This window comes from Vigna angularis, chromosome 5, assembly GCF_016808095.1.
Source record: "Vigna angularis cultivar LongXiaoDou No.4 chromosome 5, ASM1680809v1, whole genome shotgun sequence".
Taxonomy (NCBI): domain Eukaryota; kingdom Viridiplantae; phylum Streptophyta; class Magnoliopsida; order Fabales; family Fabaceae; genus Vigna; species Vigna angularis.
Window position 1 is genome coordinate 39,189,651 of NC_068974.1, and position 18,823 is coordinate 39,208,473.

General features: G+C 30.8%; 2 protein-coding genes across 6 annotated transcripts; both read left to right on the forward strand.

Moving 5' to 3' along the window:
- Positions 1-4,483: 4,483 nt before the first annotated feature.
- On the forward strand, positions 4,484-11,582 carry LOC108340514 (probable protein S-acyltransferase 19). Of its 2 annotated transcripts, XM_017577964.2 has the most exons (10): positions 4,484-4,521; positions 4,611-4,753; positions 6,081-6,194; positions 6,295-6,696; positions 7,458-7,526; positions 7,644-7,715; positions 7,814-7,942; positions 8,042-8,122; positions 8,504-8,704; positions 10,072-11,582. In XM_017577964.2, the coding sequence occupies exons 2-10, from the start codon at positions 4,709-4,711 to the stop codon at positions 11,170-11,172; spliced, it is 2,214 nt and encodes a 737-aa protein (XP_017433453.1). In that variant the 5' UTR covers positions 4,484-4,521; positions 4,611-4,708; the 3' UTR covers positions 11,173-11,582. The 2 variants fall into 2 exon arrangements, with proteins under 2 accessions (XP_017433453.1, XP_052733618.1); XM_052877658.1 differs by lacking the exon at positions 7,644-7,715 and having other exon boundaries at positions 4,504-4,521.
- Positions 11,583-15,936: 4,354 nt separating this feature from the next.
- On the forward strand, positions 15,937-18,357 carry LOC108340829 (scarecrow-like protein 3). Of its 4 annotated transcripts, none has more exons than XM_017578428.2 (2): positions 15,937-16,238; positions 16,681-18,357. In XM_017578428.2, the coding sequence occupies exon 2, from the start codon at positions 16,728-16,730 to the stop codon at positions 18,093-18,095; it is 1,368 nt and encodes a 455-aa protein (XP_017433917.1). In that variant the 5' UTR covers positions 15,937-16,238; positions 16,681-16,727; the 3' UTR covers positions 18,096-18,357. The 4 variants fall into 4 exon arrangements, with proteins under 4 accessions (XP_017433917.1, XP_017433919.1, XP_017433918.1 ...); XM_017578430.2 differs by having other exon boundaries at positions 16,684-18,357; XM_017578429.2 differs by lacking the exon at positions 15,937-16,238 and adding an exon at positions 16,269-16,418.
- The last annotated feature ends 466 nt before the right edge of the window (positions 18,358-18,823 follow it).

The window sequence follows — 18,823 nt, forward strand, 5'->3', positions numbered from 1 at the left end:
TTATTTTTTTAAATCTTCTAATGATTGTTATATCTGTTAAGAAATCTAAAGTAAATCTTATTAAAAACGATCTCAATTAGATTTTAAATTTTGTAAAATTCTAATAATTAAGTCATTTTCATTAAGTGGTGAGAAACGAAGGTAGGTTAAGGTGTTCATTTGATGATTTTATTAACTGGAAAATTTAAGTAATGATAATTTTAAATTAAGCCTCTGTTTCTAATTAAGTAATGCAATTAAATCTCTTCAATCATAATTATTCCAATTGGCTTTCAAAAAAAATAATTCACTTAATAACCCTAATAAGAAACACATTTTCTCCAAAGTTTGTTTCCTATTCTTCGTGGACAAACCCATCATCAGAGAGTCATATGTCATCGCGCAAAGGCGACATTTTCCTCCTTTCTCTTTTTCGTTTTGGTTTACTAGCATGAAATTCTTCTTCTTCCTCGTCTTTATTTCACATCCAAACCAGTCTAGAATTTTAGAAGTGATTGCGAGAGCATCGTTATTCTTTTCTCTTTTCCTTTTATCTAAAGGAAAGCCATAGCTTCAAACTTTTTTTCCTTTCATTTGTGCCACCAACTAACTTAGAAAATCATTAATAATCAAATTCGCGCATTTCTAAAGTTATATAACTAAATTTAATTACTTTTTTAAAAAAAAAAATACTAATTTAACTTTCAGTGAAAGTCAATAGACCAAAAATATATCCAACTAAATAAAAAAAGGTAGAAAATTTCATAATACAAAATAATAATATATGTTATCGAGGATAACCAAATAAAAGACTTATTTTCTTGACCGTTAAAAAATATATACATATATTCAATTTAAATACTTTATATTTCATATCAATGATACTCTTCTCCACTTTATCAAATGTATGAAATATTATTCATTTTTGTAATAATGTAAATCTTAATAACGAATAAAACATATAATTTTTAGAGATACTCAATATATTTTCTAATGTACAACACAAGGTGTTACATCTGTACTGAACATATATAAACATACAAACATACATAATTCTTTACAAAAACAACACACACACACACATATATATATATATATATATATATATATATATATATATATATATATATATATATATATATAACATGTTCATTTAATTAGATAAATATTGTTTAAAACCTTTGAGTTTGTTTTAGAATATCAAATTGAACAAAAAGTGTCATTTGCTGATCAACAAAAGTTTTGTTTAAAGAAAAATTTAATTGTGTCTAACTTTTCTTCTCTGCCATATTTTTCTTAAGAAAAAATCATCACAAATTTGTGTTTTTCTTGTTAATTGTACTTTTGCTTAAGCAAAAAATGCTAAAATTCAAGACTTGTAATAATATACCAGAATGTGTTAAATTATTCAAACCAAAACTATCATATTTTAACCTTTAGAAATAAGTAAAGTCTACTCAATAAAAACCAAATTGATTAAAACCTACAATATTCTAAAATCAAACTAAAAAAAGTACATAACTTGCAACAATGTTAAGTTTGCACATCTCAAAATAGTAAATTTTTTCATTTATAAGTTAAAATTTTTACTCTAAAGCTATTAACAATTTTCGCTAAACCAAATATATGTTCATATGTTTATATTTGTACTCACTACATAATCTTTATTGAAAAACATAAAATTTCCCAAGACAACTTCCTTAGTCCCAAATCATCAAGCAAAAATATCATAATAAAATAATAATTCAAAATGACATTAATATATATCTATTCACATAATTTATCATGCTAGCAAAATATAACTACTTTTCTATACCTAATCATCTAAGAAGGTTCTAACAAATGTTGATTTAATATATTATTTAAAAAAATCTTCTATTGTTAAAACAAATATATCGTTATAACCCTAAATTAATAAAGATTTATCTTTATCCATCACATCATATATGCATCAGAGTTTTCCATGTGCTAACTACATAACATACAACTATTTCAATAAAAAGTAAAGAGACAATTTTCCTCTAAAAAATATTAATTTCTAACCATTTTTATTTTTTCTTTTAATTTCACTGTGATAAACCCAAATATTAAAAAAGATAAATAAATAAATAAATAATCTAAAATACGAAAAAAATACTCTAAAGAATAACACGTTAATTGCAATTTTTTTCTACTAACTTGTTTATTATTTTATCGAATGCTTTGGAATATAATTCTTAATGTATGTATCTTCGTGTTCTAAAGATACACAACTTTTTTTTATTTTTTTGAGATTTTTTTTCTGTTTCTTTTTCTCAAAATAAGCTTTGTATATGACGTAAAATATGACCGCTTATAAATAAAATCTCATTCTATTATTCATAATTAAAAATTTAAATTAAAACAAAATTAGCTACAAATAGAACATCATAAAAATATAAATTGCTTATCTTTTTATTATTTAAAATGGTGAGATCACTTAAATTGACTCTGTTTAAAATAAGACCTGACATCATAGATGGAATCTTATCATTAACGGTACTTTTATTTTATAAGGAAATTCTAACTTTCATTCTTAGCTGTAAACTTATATGTTTAGTCTTATTTGGCCGCTCATGTATTTAAAACGAAATAATAAATTAGCTTTTTATGCTACTCAAGAGTTTTATCAACAATAAAGGCTAATGTAATTTTCAAAGTTATCGTGTGAATCAAATTTATAATGCATTAAAGATGTTTCACACTTGTTTTTAAATTGAAATAAATAAATAAATAAATAACGCACATAAAAAAAATTATCACGCTATTGTTTGATTATTACAAACTATTATATATGATAATTTTGATGTAATAATTATTCAAAAAATTATATAAAGAATATTTTATTCATTGACAGTAAAAAACCCAACCCTGACAATATATATTAAACTCTAAAAATCTTCCTGTTTTTCGATATGCATTTGTTTGAATTCGAAATTATTGTGTCATAATTTTTTAATTAAAACATTCGACTAATATTTAAGAAAATGTACATTTTAAATATGACTATGCACGAAAGAATGTGACTGATGACTATTATATTATTATTATTATTACTATTATAGGAAGAAATTAAGTAAATATTTACATTATTTATGTATTCTTAAAAATACCACCAAACTTTATCTTTTGACTTTTCTAGTAGTCTTATTTTGACTGTACGAGAGTGTGAAAGGTAACCTGATATTTTTGCTTTGCCAAAGATTGTGTTCACGAATTCAATTTAAGGTAAAAATTGCTATGATGACTGTAAGAAAATTTAAAAGGAACTTTTGATTATTATCTTTTAAAATTTTTATTTGTTTTAATACTGATTGAAATATATTTGTTTGCTCTATTTAATATAAATAAGTTGAAATTGTTAATAAAAATATTTGTAAATAAAAACATATTGGATTCAGGATTTGTAGAAATAAGGAAAATTTATAATAATTAACACACTTTTTTTTATGATTAATTGAAATTCGTTAAAAATAAAATTACATTCTAATAATTACAAAATAGCGTATAAAAAACTTGATAACATTTCTAAATTTTTAAAAGATAGAGTGTAGCGGAAAAGTTTAAACTTGATTTGTAAAATAAACAATGACTCGTAATTAACAGTTTAATTTTAACTTATTGAAAAATATCAAGATTGAGCTTTACTTATTTAACTAGTTTATAACGTAAAATTAATTTTATTTTATAACTAAATTCCTTAATTTACTTTCTAACTTTATCAACATAGAAATTGAAATGACAATTGTCATTTACTAACTTTTTATTTTAATTTAACTAATAAAATATTGTGAAAATTCTAAAAGATGCCTTTAATAAAAGAATATAAGTATAATATATTAAAACATTTCCATTATATATATATATATATATATATATATATATATATATCATTTTAATAAATATTAAATTAAAAATGATTTTATGCAATTATTTTGTCAATTTACTAATGTATTGTAATTTTATAAGATTATGATTATTTATTTTAAATTTTGTTAAAATTAATTTCACATCATATAAATATAAAAATCTATATGAAAATATTATTTAATTTAAATATTTTTTTTAAATGTAATTCAACCCAGCAGTATTAAATAATATAAAATCTAATTGAATGTATATTTTTATAACTACAATATAAATTCAATAATATTTTTTATTTCAATAATTATTTAATTGCTTATGCTTTTTTATTTCAATAATTATTTAATTGCTTATGCTTTTTTATTATTATAAAAAACACACACAGTGTAATTGTATTTCACTATTATTATTAACTAAAATTATATAAGAAAGATATTGATTTTTTAAATGTCAAAACTTTTAAAATTTGATCTAAGTTATCTATATAATATAGTGGAAAGTTTGACTTTAATTTTTTTTTTAATTAATGAGATAAATGACTTTAAACAATTAGTTAAGAAGTGGAATCTTTGATAATTAATGCTCTGTCTATACAAAGAGAAGAAGGAATGTAAGAAGAAATCAGAAAAATAAGAAAGAAAAAAAAAGTGTGTGCAAGAAGTAAGAACCTTTTCTTGTATATTAGGATTAGGTATATTATTTAAGATTTATTTAATTTATTTTATTCTGTTCCTATTCCTACTCTGCAGCTGGAAGTGGCAAGTCAGTGCTTGCTTGCTAGTTAAAGGTTTAGGGTAAAGACTTGGAAAAGAAAGAGAGTCAAATCCCAATTCAACTGTGAACAGAAATGGTGAGAAAACATGGCTGGCAATTACCTGCTCACACTTTTCAGGTATATCTTTTCTTCTTCTTCTTCCGATTCTATGTTTTTTTTTGTTAGGGTTTGCTGGAATCAGTAATTCATGATTAGCTTCATGAGGAATCGTATATCATGTGGCTTTAATTGCTCAATTCTTGTAATCGCGTGATTTGTTTGTCTTTTTTTTTTTAAATTATGTATAGGCTCTTGGTTAACGGCAAGGCTACTGGCTCGGAAATGTCTACTTTATATTGTAGAGTAATGTGTGTTTGATTATATTCTAGAAGTCCCCGTTTCGTACTAATGGTTGAAAGACTGTTTTTGAAAAAAGAAAAAGGAAATAGTGAAATTCTTTGTTTGAATAAATTTATTTCCGCCAGTTTTGGAAACTAAAAAGGAAAGGGGTCGTTTGGAATTAAAACAATCCAGACTTTGTTTGTTGGAGGGAAGACCCTTTCCCGGGCAAATTAATCATGTCTTGCTTAATTTTTCCATGGGTTAACGGCCGAATGAAATATAGACTGTGGAGCTCAACCTCTGATATGTACCTGCCTACCATATACTCTTTCCATGTCCAAAGTTATAAAACATTAAGCAACAGCAGATGTATTGGGTTGTCAAACAAGAGGATTCAATAATTTTAATTTAAAGCATCACAGACTGGAATTTATGGGTGAAGAGTGTTGTTCAAAACCTTATCCCATTAGGTGTGGTTGGTTACATGGATCATTCAATGTCATTCAGCTTTATGAAAGACCAGGTTTAAGAGATATTATTTATAGTGGGGTTTGTCTCAACAACATCTCTCAATATCCTTCTTGATCTCCCTGTTTTTTTGCAGAACCAAAAATCATGTAATCTACTCTTTTAGCTGGTGCTTCTTCTAATGGTCTTTTTTGTGTGTATTCGAATCGCCTTAAATGTTTTTTGCCATATTTTCTTCAATAGATGCTACATACAACTATTTTGGATTCTAGCTTTTTTCTGTGACAACACAATTCTCATTTATACTCTTTCCACATTTTTGTTTCTATTTTGTTCTTTTAAAATCCAATTTTCACTAAACTTTACCATAGAGTATAGATGAAAACAAAAATACAATAAACTTGCCTTTGAACTTGGTAGGTACTTTTCAATAGAATAACCGATGGCGGCTTTTCTCTTTTATAACAATCTCAAATATATCCTGTGATATTGTCATTAAATTTGATCCTTACATCACTTAAATATATCCAAATACTAGTTTCTCATATTTTTGTTGATTTATATGATGTTTAGCCCTTATGATACACTGTGTTGTTTTTTATCAGTTTGCAGGCATGCCAACTTATTTTCTAATTATTGCTTCTTTCACTAATAGGTTGTTGCGATCACTGTATTTTGCTTGTTGGTGATTGCTTTCTATGCTTTTCTTGCTCCCTTCATTGGAGGTCGTATATGGGAATACATTTTCATTGGTGTTTACTCTCCTGTGGTATGTAAATCACCTTTTTGTCATTCCACCTCTTTTATGTACACTATTACTTACCCACAAGAAACACAGCTTATGTTGTCTCATTCTTTTGGTGTTGCAGGCACTCATTGTGTTCATTCTTTACGTCAGATGCACTGCAATCAACCCTGCTGATCCGGGCATTATGTCTAAGTTTGACCCCAGAGTGGGAAATAATTTCAATTCTGTTCATGAATTGTCAGGAAAACATCACATTTCGGAACATGAACGCATTGCTGCCAGAGAACAATATTCTCCATCATCTTCCAAAAGGTCTATGACAAATATGAGCAAGAAAAGCTCGGTGGAAGATATGGACAGGGCAGACAGTTCAAGGAAACAGAATAACCAAAGCTCATGTAATGTAGTTGGAGGAATTTTCTGCATACTATTTTCACATGAAGATTGCCGAAAACAAGAAGCATCGACTGAGGAGCAGGGTGGTGGTGAGGATGCACTGTTCTGCACTTTGTGCAATGCTGAGGTACTGCATTGTGATTTGCTACTCTTTGAAACATTGCGTTAATATTTCAATTTTTGTTCTTCCTATTCCTATTTAGTTTGGCTGTAAGTGATATCTTTTATATTTTTATTTTATACCTGGGTCAATATTAATTGCAAATACTAAAGTCACCAGTACAATAACAAATCATGAGTCATTGAGAACGAGTTTAAGTACATTTTTGTTTTCTTTGAGAAATGTCATGATTTGTTGGTATAAATTGTGGAAAAGTGTATTTATGTTCATATCATTCTTTGAGAAAGAAGCTAGGTTTTCTGGAATTGTTTTGCTTCTTTTGGGAGAGTTATGACTTTTATTTATGAATTCATTTATTTTGTTTATTCTTTCGTTTTTCTCCTATTTAAGGACATTTAATTCTTATATTTTTTCTTCTCTTCTTTTCAATTAATAATCTCTTTAAATTAATTTGTTCAATCCTTTTTATGTTTGATCCTAATTTAACTTGAACTTCGAGTTTCCTGGAAACATAAGTAGTAGGGATACAAGAGAATTATCAGCCCCTTTGTTTTCCTTCCGGGTTAATCTATTTTTGACATTCCTGCCCCTTTCCTGGAAGCTTCTGCTACTTGAATTTTGGGAATAAAGTTAGTCTAACCTTATAAACATCTCTAGTTGCATGCAGCTGTCAATTGAGGCATTTTAGAGAAGTAGCTTTAAACCTTGGACTGGACTTCTGCATCTCACCGTAGTGTATTTTGTGCCTTGTGTGTCCTGTTTTGCAGGTGCGCAAGTTCAGCAAACATTGTAGAAGTTGTGATAAATGTGTTGATGGCTTCGATCACCATTGTCGGGTATGATTTGGTGTGCCAAGTGAAGTATACATTTTGGACTTGTATTCACTATTAGAATAACTTTTTCATAATTTTTGTTTAACTTAAAGTTTCACTTGGTTCATTGCATTGCTGCAGTGGCTTAACAATTGTGTGGGTCACAAAAATTACAGTTCTTTTATTGCTCTCATGGCTTTTAGTCTTGCTTGGGTATGTATATTGGTCCTTGTGAATAATTTATCATTTAAAGGCTATAATTTGTTTTGGTTTTCAATAATGCCTTCTGTATGTTATTCTTTGCATTTCAGCTAGCCATTGAAGCTGGAGTGGGTGTTGCGGTTTTTGTCCGTTTCTTTGTCAATAAGAGAGGAATGGAATCTGAAATCATTGATAGACTTGGAAATGGATTCTCTCGGCCCCCATTTGCTGCCGTTGTGGTATCTCTTTTGTTTGTTTTATATTAAATCTGGCATATGACAATTGATTATTATTAATCATATTTAGAAGTTTGATATATTTCTTGTTTCAATGTGTAGGTCGTATGTACTGTAGTTTCTATCTTGGCTTGTGTGCCTTTGGGTGAGCTTTTCTTTTTCCACATGATACTAATCAGGAAGGTCAGTGATTCAGTAGCTGAGAATCTGAGGTTGTTTTTCTGTTCTTTTTTCTTTCCCAACCCCATGCTTTTGTGCATGGTTCTATGCTGCCTGGCTAATCTAATTTGATCAAGGGAACTCTGTGCAATGAAACTTAAGATATGCATCGTTGAGTTTCAGAAAATGCACTTAGGATTAGAAGAGCATTTTTATGAACTGGAAAATAATTTATCAATGTTAGTTACTTAAGAATTTTTGTGAATTATGTTTGGGATGTTTTGCTTCCACCCTGAGATTTTCAGAGCACTATAAAAATCATGTTTTAGTTCTTGACCATTATTTTAGCTTTTTCACACACAAGAGTGGACTCTCATCTTAACTCCTTTCTTCTTGTTGGATCAGGGCATTACTACTTATGAATATGTTGTAGCAATGAGAGCCATGAGTGAAGCACCTGCAGGGGCATCTGTGGAAGATGAATTGCCAAATATACTTTACTCTCCAACAGGCTCAGCCACGACTGGATTGAGTGGAGGAAGTTCTCTTGGTTTGCAATATAAAGGAGCTTGGTGCACCCCTCCCAGGGTATTTGTTGATTATCAGGTACTATGGTTAATTTTTGCTTTCATCTGTATATTGATTACCCAATGATGGCACTGTTGGCTTGCGGTTTGATGATTTTTAGTAGAGCTGTCAAAATGGGTCACCCGGCCTGACCCACCACGGGTTGGTTGGCTCACTGGCTCACTTAATTACAATTTTTTTTTAAATAAAAAAAATTACAAACTTTCTATAATTTAAATCTAAACAAATTTCACTCCCAACATGAGTGTTTAGTTAATTTTGAAAATAAGGAACTTAAATAATTTTTTCAAGCAAAAACAAAATAATAAATATTTTTTTATAAAATTAAAATTAAATTTTAATAAAATAAAATTAGGTAGGTGGGTTGGTGGGCCAACCCGGCCCACCACGGGTTCAACTCGCATGAGCCGTGTTTAAATGAGCTGGGTTGAAATCTGATCCGCATAAAAAAAAATACAATTTTTTCAAACCCAACCCAGCTCAAACCCATGGTGGGCCAGGTTGACCCGCGGGTTGTAACTCATTTTGACAGTTCTAATTTTTAGTTGGGAAACTATATTGAAAGACTCTTGGGCAACAGTCAGAGTCAGAAGCTGTTCTTATTTATTTGAAAAATCCTCTAAAAGAAGCTTTGAATTGTGACACTGGGCACTTCTGTCCTGACTTTTGGAATATATCTTTTTCATCTGTTCTAATATGAATCACCTCTAGGAAAATTAGCGTCTTATCATTCAAATGCTACATAGGTTAACATTTAAAATTTGAATAACTTGAATTTTACTGAAGCCGTAGCTTTCTAATCCACGGAAAGAGGTCAAGTGACAAGAAAATTAGGGGTTTGAAAAATGTTTTCGATTTTTTATTTTTTATATTTTCACAAATAATTACAAAAATTGACATCTTATTTTTATTTTATTTCCTGTTAACCAATATTTATATAAGAAACAGTGAGAGCAGGATTTTTGTAATTATATGAGAAAATGGGAAGCTGTTTTAAAGTCTTAAGTAGTTTAGGACCTTTAGATAAAAGAAATGGATGAAAGAGCGAAAGGCAGAACAAAAAAAATATTCTTTGGAGGTAGGGGGAATGAACTATGTATAATGGCTTTGGCTGCAACCTTGGCCGAATTTATATGGCACTGTTGTGCCGGTCCCTGTATTAGTGACTTACTATGTAAATTCTAATCGGTATACCAAATTAGTGATTTTCATTTCTATATTTATTTTATACCTGTTTTACTTAACGAACTTTTCATGTAGTTTTCTTATGTAAATTACATGCTATTACACTTTTCCCTTTTTATTTTCTTGACAAAGTGAAATGTTTTTGTTCTTAAAAAGTATTTATGAGTTGTTTTATGGGGCCTGCCTAACATGGGCTTTAGGATGAAGTTGTGCCTCACTTGGAGCCTGGAATGCTACCGTCTACTGTTGATCCAGATGCAGCGGGTATTGCAGAAAGAGGGCAAAAGATGCCAAAAAGACCTGTTCGTATTAGTGCTTGGAAGCTTGCTAAGTTGGATTCACAAGAGGCTGTGAGAGCAGCTGCGAAAGCCAGGGCATCTTCTTCAGTTTTGCGACCTGTAGACAGCCACCGCCTACCAGATGCAGAATTGAGTTCTAGTGGCAACATGAGCATCAGAAGTAGTTTGAGCACTGAGACTGGAACTAACAAGGAAATTAAACACGAGTTAAGATTGTCTCCGGTCCAAAATTCTATTGCTCCTAGTCAAGGAAGTCGCGATGAGTATGAGACTGGAACTCAAAGTATGAGTAGCTTCAGCAGTCCTAGCCATGTTCATGAGGCAGTTACACTCAGCCCTCTTCCACAGGGTCACAGTTTGGGTGGCTTCAGGTCAGGTGCCTCAATCCCTGGTTTGGTGGTGCCTGAACGTCCTTTAACTTCTAAAGCAACATTGTCAAACTTCAGGAACCCAATATCTAATCCATCTCTTGGATTTGATGGGAGGACAGCAATGCCAAAAGGAATTGGCCATGATCCATTGTTGCTTTCTGCTTCTAACACTTCTATTCTAAGAGATGTGAAACGGTCATCAGTTGTTTGGGATCAAGAAGCTGGCAGATACGTTTCAGTCCCTTTATTGCCGTCAGAAGCCCGAAATAGGTCATCAATGCGTGTAGAATTGCAAAATGTAAATGCTGAAACAAGCAGTTTTGGGAAAAAACCAGTGATTCCGCAGCAGCAGGAGTTGTCATCATCTGCACCCAAGTCTCCAGGGCAGCATAGACAGAATCTGATGTATACAGGAGATTCTATCTTTTATGGAGGTCCATTTTTGAGTGCCCCTATTAAAGATGGTTTGAAAAATGAAAGACGTTTGGCATCAGGGGAGGCGCAAGATAACATATCGGCGAACTTGCCCCTAGAGCCAAGATATAAAAGGGACTCTCTTTCAAATCAGCTTCCCGTGTTTGTCCCTGGTGGATTTGAGAATAACCTTCAACCTCGTTCTGGCATGAATTAGTTTGATTTGTTTTGAGATTCCAATGACCTGGACAAAGTTTTTATTGGAATCGAGAGTACAGTGAAGAGCAACCAAAGGGTCTGTCTATATGGTGGGCGCGATTTTAGCCTTTCAGACCATACAAATGAACATTATGGTGAACAACATCTGACGCCAACAGCTGGTTCATCATTTAGGTTTAAAGTCTGTCGTCTTGCAGCCTGTACGTACGTTTGAGATACATCAAAATGCCTATGGGCATTTGAGAGATTGAAATGAACTTCATTGCTCCTTTTGCTGAACATGCATTGAGAAATGTGAATCATCCGTGACGCGGTTGATGAAATCTCAAAGCACTTATCAGCATCAGTTCAGTAAGCATGATCCTCCTTAATGGATTTTAATTTATTATCGTACCATTTGTTCCACTAGATACTAAAATTGTCATCACCTTGCGTTTGGGATAGAATAGTTTTGGCTTGTATAATTGTCTCTTCTCTTGCTATAGATTTTTTTTATGCCACGTGTCATTTGATGTTAGGTATCTTAGGCTCGTAGTTATCTACGGAAGAGAATGGCCTAGTCTTGCTTCTGACAAAATACTCCTAACCCCAAGGTTTTGTCGTTGCCAAATTTTGCAATTCTTGTTGGAGCAGCATCGCGACACTGTCGTTATTCTGCCTGTTTGGGACCTGGAGCTGCTTTCAATGCCTATCTGCCAAACTCTTTTGTTGCTTTTCATTGATATTCGTGCCATCATTGTTTAAATGCTCAAGCAAAAATATTGATTTGCAGATAAGGGAAAGTACCCTGTTTATTTTCAAATTCTATGTTTCTAATTTTCAAAGTACAAGTTTCTGAATCGTTTATTGTATTATTCTTTCACTCTGTTAGTTTTTTTTTTAATATTAAAAACAACTATTATTTTCTTATATTTGACTAGCATTACTTGTAACAAATTAAAAATGTTGCTGGATTTTTTATTTTCTGTTTTTTAAATCAGCTTATCAGTAGTAATTAATGCATTTTAGTAGTCTAATTTTAACACTATTAATAAAATACTAAAAATATTGTAAGAAATTCAACATTTATTTCCACGTCCCTTTTTACACGTTAAGGAGTTGTTTTTCCCTGTTTCATCTTTTGTCTTTTCCTTTATGATGGTGGGGAAGTTGGGTCTTTTTTAATTGTCCCTTCTAATACTTTTTATTGTTTTTATTTATTATTATTTTTTTAAGCCACTTCTCGTTATTTTACTCTATTGGAAGCATAGTAGGTTACGTTATATAATTACATATGCGTACTAATAATACAATAATAAATATAAATTAATTCAACCTTAAAAACAACCTGGTGTGTTTGGTATCTTGTATCATTTTCATTCTTGAATGTTTGTGTGATTTTGGCACATGTACATGTACTACTATATCAGGTCATTAATAGAGGATTGCATACCTTTCTTTTGTCTCTTTATAAAAATTGATAGAATGTAATGTATTGACTATTCTAATTTTGCTTTTTGCCTCCAGAGATAGACTATTCTCACAAATTGATGTATGAAATATTGCAATAATTGCAGTGGGATAAGCTCATAATTTGAGTAACAGTCACACATCAATTGATTTTTTTCTGTCTCTCTACGACTATGTCTACATTTAATCTATAAATTATTACATATATTCAAATTAACACAAATAAAATTAATTGCAGTTTCGAATAAATGAAAGTATATGTGAATGGTAAGATCTCAAAATTTATAGTATAATTTGTTTAATAACTTTCTCTGAATTATATAAATATTTTGTTATTTTGTTAAAATAATAAAGATTTATAAAAAAAATTAAATTAATCAGTTAAAAATAGAAATAATAATTAATTAATTAAACCACAATTAATGTCTGTGCCTTCCACAAAGATTTGTTGGAAAATGTGAATAACTTTTCTTTTGTATGTTTTCACAACCATATATGTCCATGCATTTTAAAATTTCTATCATTTAATTTTTTATATTTTCAATGGTAAATACAATATAAATAAATGTACTATTACTATAATTTAAACTCATTTGTTTTGGACACACATACTCGTATAATATTAATTATTGGTGCACATTGATTGTTATCCTTTTTTCCATTAAACCAATACTATTAATTTAAGAAAAAACATTTATTTTAAGTAAATGATTGGTTTCATATTCTTTTTAAGAAATAGTATGGAGTAAATATAGGACGAGGTTAAGAGAAGGTAAAAATAAAACCAGATTGATTGTTTAGAATAATAAAAATGTAGAAAAGTATAAAAAAAATGTTGGGACCTACAAACAAAAGAGTGGTGTATGTTTGGTTATTATGGGTTTTTGTTGGTTTTATTTATAACCAATTGGATTTTTTTTAAGGCTTGTTTGTCTTGAGTTATTGATAGTTACATTAATTTAAAGAGTTTTTTTTATCAGATTATTTATATTGAGATTTATTAGATTGTTTTTTTAATTTTAATTTAATTATCTTTATATTTCTGCTTGATTATAATTTTCTTATGTTTATAGAAGAAAAATATATTGTAATTTATTTATTGATATTCACATCCTATTATTTTTTATTACTCTAATTTATTTTTTGATATTAACATTTTATTTGATTATTTTAAATAAGTATTTGACAATAAAATAAAAATTTAACTTTCATGCAAAACTACTAGTTTATTATTCACATGTATTGTGAGAATTATTCTTACTCCAACATACACTTTTTTTTTATTATATATGTAAACTATACTCTCAATAATTAGAAGTAATGTAAGAGTTATTCTTCTTCTTACCTATGTGCTTATTTTGGATATGATACTTTGGATATAAACATATGTATAAGAAAATTACGTTTTTAATTAATTAGCGATAACAACACTGATACATAATGTTGGTGATGACAATCATGATAAAATATAATAAATTAAGAAAAAAATATTAATTTTTAAAATTAAATCATCTTAAAAAAATTAACTTCCTTTTTGTTTTTGAATTTATCTTCGATTAAACAGTTTTTATTTATCACTTTTTTATTTTCTCACTCATACATTTGATTTTTTTTTTCCTCTTTATTTACTGAACACACTCTATATTTTCTTGAAAAATACACCAAAATCAATCAAACAACACTCCAAAATCCTAAAGTTAACTTTCACACGCAACATTATTTCTTGTTGGTTTGCATAGAAAAGTTAACATCTGAATTTAAAAATGGAATCTCGTAAGAAATACCAACAATCAATTTCAGTATAAAAGACCGAAATGAAGAATAAAGCAGTAAATAAAAGAAAGGAGAAAAAAACGAAAAGGGCATAGAAGATCTGATGAGATAGTATGTGAGTTTTGGCAAATTAGAAATTCCGAAAAAGAATAGAGAAATAGAGATAAAAGTTGAATCTGGTTTTGGAGTTTTGTAGAAGGTGGTTGTGTGTTTGTCGTAATAGGAGAAGATAATCCAATTGTATAGTCATTGCTTTTGAAAATAAAACAAAAGTTTGGTTTGGAAGTATGTTAGGAACTCTCACTCTCTCAGCACACTCATCCCACTCACGACCAAAACCGAGGGGTAACGTTGTTTGTCTTTGTCAAGGCATGTTTGTTTTTACGTACCATTTCGGAATATTATAACTCTTTCATTCCCTACCCACCTAAGCTTCAACACAAACACAACCACATTAAACTACAACTTTTTCTCACAGACAAAAACCACCGCATTCTTTTATCTTACTGTAACTTTTATCTTACTCAACATTTTCTAATGAAATTAGTTATTACTAATGTTTTGGATTAATCTCATGATTTTATTTATTTTTAAAGATGAGATGTTTCGTACAATTTTATTATTTTTATAGTTTCGGTTTAAAAGTTAAGAGGTTTCTTATTATGAATTTCTAACTGGTGTCAAATTAATGAGTTATGAATAAAATTATATAAAATTTTATGTATTTTTTGTTCATATATTTTCCATGTTGTTCATTTTTAATTAAGATGAAACTGCCTTGAATTTTTAATATTTTTTTTCTTTAGGTTGAGTCTCTCCATGTTGAATCCTAGAGGAATAACATACTATGCACAATGAAAATAAAATAGATGATAAATAATGTTCTTTTCTGAAAAAAAAAATGACATGTCTATTGGAATTAGAAAAAAACAACGGCAAATAAAATCCAAAATCTCTTTTTCTTATGATACTTTGTGCACGAGAATAAAATCAAAGCAAGAAATTTAATTTTATAAACTCTCAGCTTAAATTAAATTTCTGATAAATACAACATTGTTAAAATTAATTATCTTATTCAAAAGTGTAATCCATTTTAGAATTTAAAAACATGTGATAGTTTTATTATTCAATATTTTGAAGTAATAAATTTTTTTAATTATTATTAATCTCAATTCCTAAACTTTGAAATTACATAAGATTATTGGATATGATGAAATAAACCTTTGATTCAAAATCGGAGAAGGTTGGTCTTAGTAATCACTTATTCTGTCCCTACTTTTATCTATAAAAATAAAACAAAAAAAGTTTTATGCATATAATAGAATAAAAGAATCTACATATTGTTGGGGTAATTATAGATAAGATGTGGTAATTTTGTTAATGTTTAGAATAATTAATTTAAAATTAGTGTGAAGTGAAATGTTTAGTAAACTAAGAACACTGACATTAAAATGAAACTAAAAAGAAGTGGAAAAATGAAATGTAACTGTATGTTTAGCCTTTACAGGAAGATAGAGAAATTTCCAAGAGTCAGAAATTCCACACAGCACTGAGGTGTGAAGGACAACAAAACAATAAAGACAAAAGGGACCCTTCACGCATTGTCGACAACGTAGTCATGAACAAGTAGCTGAAACCAGAAGAAGGGTCCAAACATTGAAACTCACTCCCAAAGAAAGCAGAACAACCAACCCATTATGGTTCTGGTTTTTTCAGTGTTCCGAGAGGCAAGTTTTGGATTTTTCTGGGGGTTTCGTCTGGATTCTTCTTCAATTTCAAAACCCTCCAAGGGATAAGCGTTCTCTCACTGCAATGCGTTCCTCTGTTGGTGACCTCGTTTCGGTAGGTTCTCTCTTTTTCTTGTAACTGCTTCCATGTTTTTCTCCGTGCTTTTGCTGAATTGGTGTAAAAGTCTTGAACCTTTTGGTTTTTGAGTTTATAAAACTGAAAATAAAGCTTGAGGGTTGTTAAGCTTGTGATCGAAGTTTGAACTTGGGCTGCGCAGATTCTTATGCACAAATGGTTTTTTTTTTTTTTTTGCTTTTCCTACTTTGTTTTGAATTTGTTCTGCCTTTCTTATTCTGTCTTCATTCATTATTAGCTTCTGCGTATTTGGCTCATGTGTTGTATTGTAAAACCCGTGATTTTGTATCTGAATGAATCGAAATTTTGAAGAGTGTTTTCTTGTCTGATAGTTATTTTGTCACTGCATTCTGCTTCTCTTCACTGTTTGCAAATTCCTAAGATTGTTGTTGTTATTGTTACATGGGATTCGTGTGGCTAGAAGAAGGGTCGTCTTTTGTAAGTTCTTCACGCTTGCAGCTCTTCTCCATGATGTCACTTTCACCTAGCTTAGGTTCTCCCAACAATATCTTGCTTAGAGAAATGAAATCAGAGGAAAGAGGTTTGTACTTGATCCATTTGCTGCTCACTTGTGCAAATCACGTAGCTGCTGGTAATCTTGAAAATGCAAACGCCACACTCGAGCAGATTTCACTGCTTGCTTCCCCTGATGGGGATACTATGCAGCGTATAGCTGCGTATTTTATGGAATCACTTGCAGATCGGATTCTGAAAACATGGCCTGGGATCCACAGAGCCCTCAACTCAACCAGAGTGACTATGCTATCGGAAGAAATTCTTGTTCAGAAGCTCTTCTTTGAGCTTTTCCCTTTCTTGAAGGTGGCATATGTTCTCACAAATCAGGCCATCGTTGAGGCAATGGAAGGGGAGAAAGTGATTCACATAATTGATCTCAATGCTGCTGAAGCTACTCAGTGGATTGCCCTCCTCCAAGTTTTGAGTGCTCGTCCCGAAGGCCCTCCTCATTTGAGAATCACTGGGATTCATCAGAAAAAGGAGATTCTGGATCAGGTAGCTCATAGACTAACTGAAGAGGCAGAAAAGTTGGATATACCATTCCAATTCAACCCTGTAGTCAGCAAACTAGAAACTCTTGATTTTGACAAACTTCGAGTGAAAACTGGTGAGGCACTAGCAATAAGTTCCATACTCCAATTACATTCCCTTTTGGCCTTTGATGATGAAGCCTTGCGGAGAAAATCTCCTCGTCTGTTAAAAGGCTCAAACGGAATTCACCTGCAAAGAGTCCTGCCACTGAGCCAAACCACATTGGGTGATATGCTTGAGAAAGACATGATCAATGGGTACTCTCCAAGCCCTGACTCAACTTCGTCATCACCAGCATCTTTTACCACTTCCAATTCAATGAACATGGAGAGCTTTCTCAATGCCTTATGGGGTTTATCACCAAAGGTCATGGCTGTGACAGAGCAAGACTGTAACCACAATGGTCCAACTCTGATGGATAGGCTACTTGAAGCACTATATTCTTATGCAGCATTGTTTGACTGTTTGGAATCAACAGTCTCAAGAACGTCATTGGAGAGATTAAGGGTGGAGAAGATGATTTTCGGGGAGGAAATAAAGAACATCATTGCATGTGAAGGGCCTGATCGAAAGGAGAGACACGAAAAGCTTGAAAAGTGGTTCCAGAGATTTGACCAAGCTGGGTTCGGTAATGTGCCTCTGAGCTACTATGGTATGTTGCAAGCAAGGAGGTTCGTCCAGAGCTATGGCTCTGAAGGATACAGAATGAGAGATGAAAATGGCTGTGTATTAATTTGCTGGCAGGATCGACCAATGTTTTCAATATCAGCTTGGAGATCTAGGAAGTAAGTAAGAGAGTTCAAGGGGTAAATTAATGACCTTTTTTTTTTCTTCTTTTCATTGCATGAGAGTGTTTTATCTTTTGGTAATGACTATTCTTCAAGATCGGTTTTTAGAGATACCCTTTATTCATTGCCTGGTAAAACCTCATAAAAAGAGAAACTTGGGAAGAGATAGAGTAAGGGTAGAAGGACATAAGAACAGAACAGAGGATTTAAACTTGGTTGTTTATGGTTTGAATTTTTTACTGCTGATAATTTTTTTCTATAAACTCCTGTACCCTAACTTGTATCTAGCATATTATATTACATATATATATATATATATATATATATATAATATGTTTTTCTTCAACCACTTGTTTAGAATAAGTTAACATTCAAAATTCTAGGACATGTGTCGGTTCTCTTTCAGCGAATGTTGTGACTTTGGCTTTTAGTGGATTTGGATGAGTCCTGAAAAAGCACTGCCATATTAGGGTGCTCAAGAAATTAGATGGTTCATTCCTATTATGTACCATACTCACACACACAAACTTTCTTTGTGCTTTGTCATGATGACGACTGCTAAATGTCATCTATCAAAGATTGGAGAATTCTTTCTCGTTGGATATTTTTTGTGTAGTGGTGACAGATGAGCCCATTGGCCTCAAAGCTTTTGACTTTAGCACCATAAAATGCATCCCAACGCAGCCACACACATACACACACTCACCCCAAAATAAAAACATCACTTCC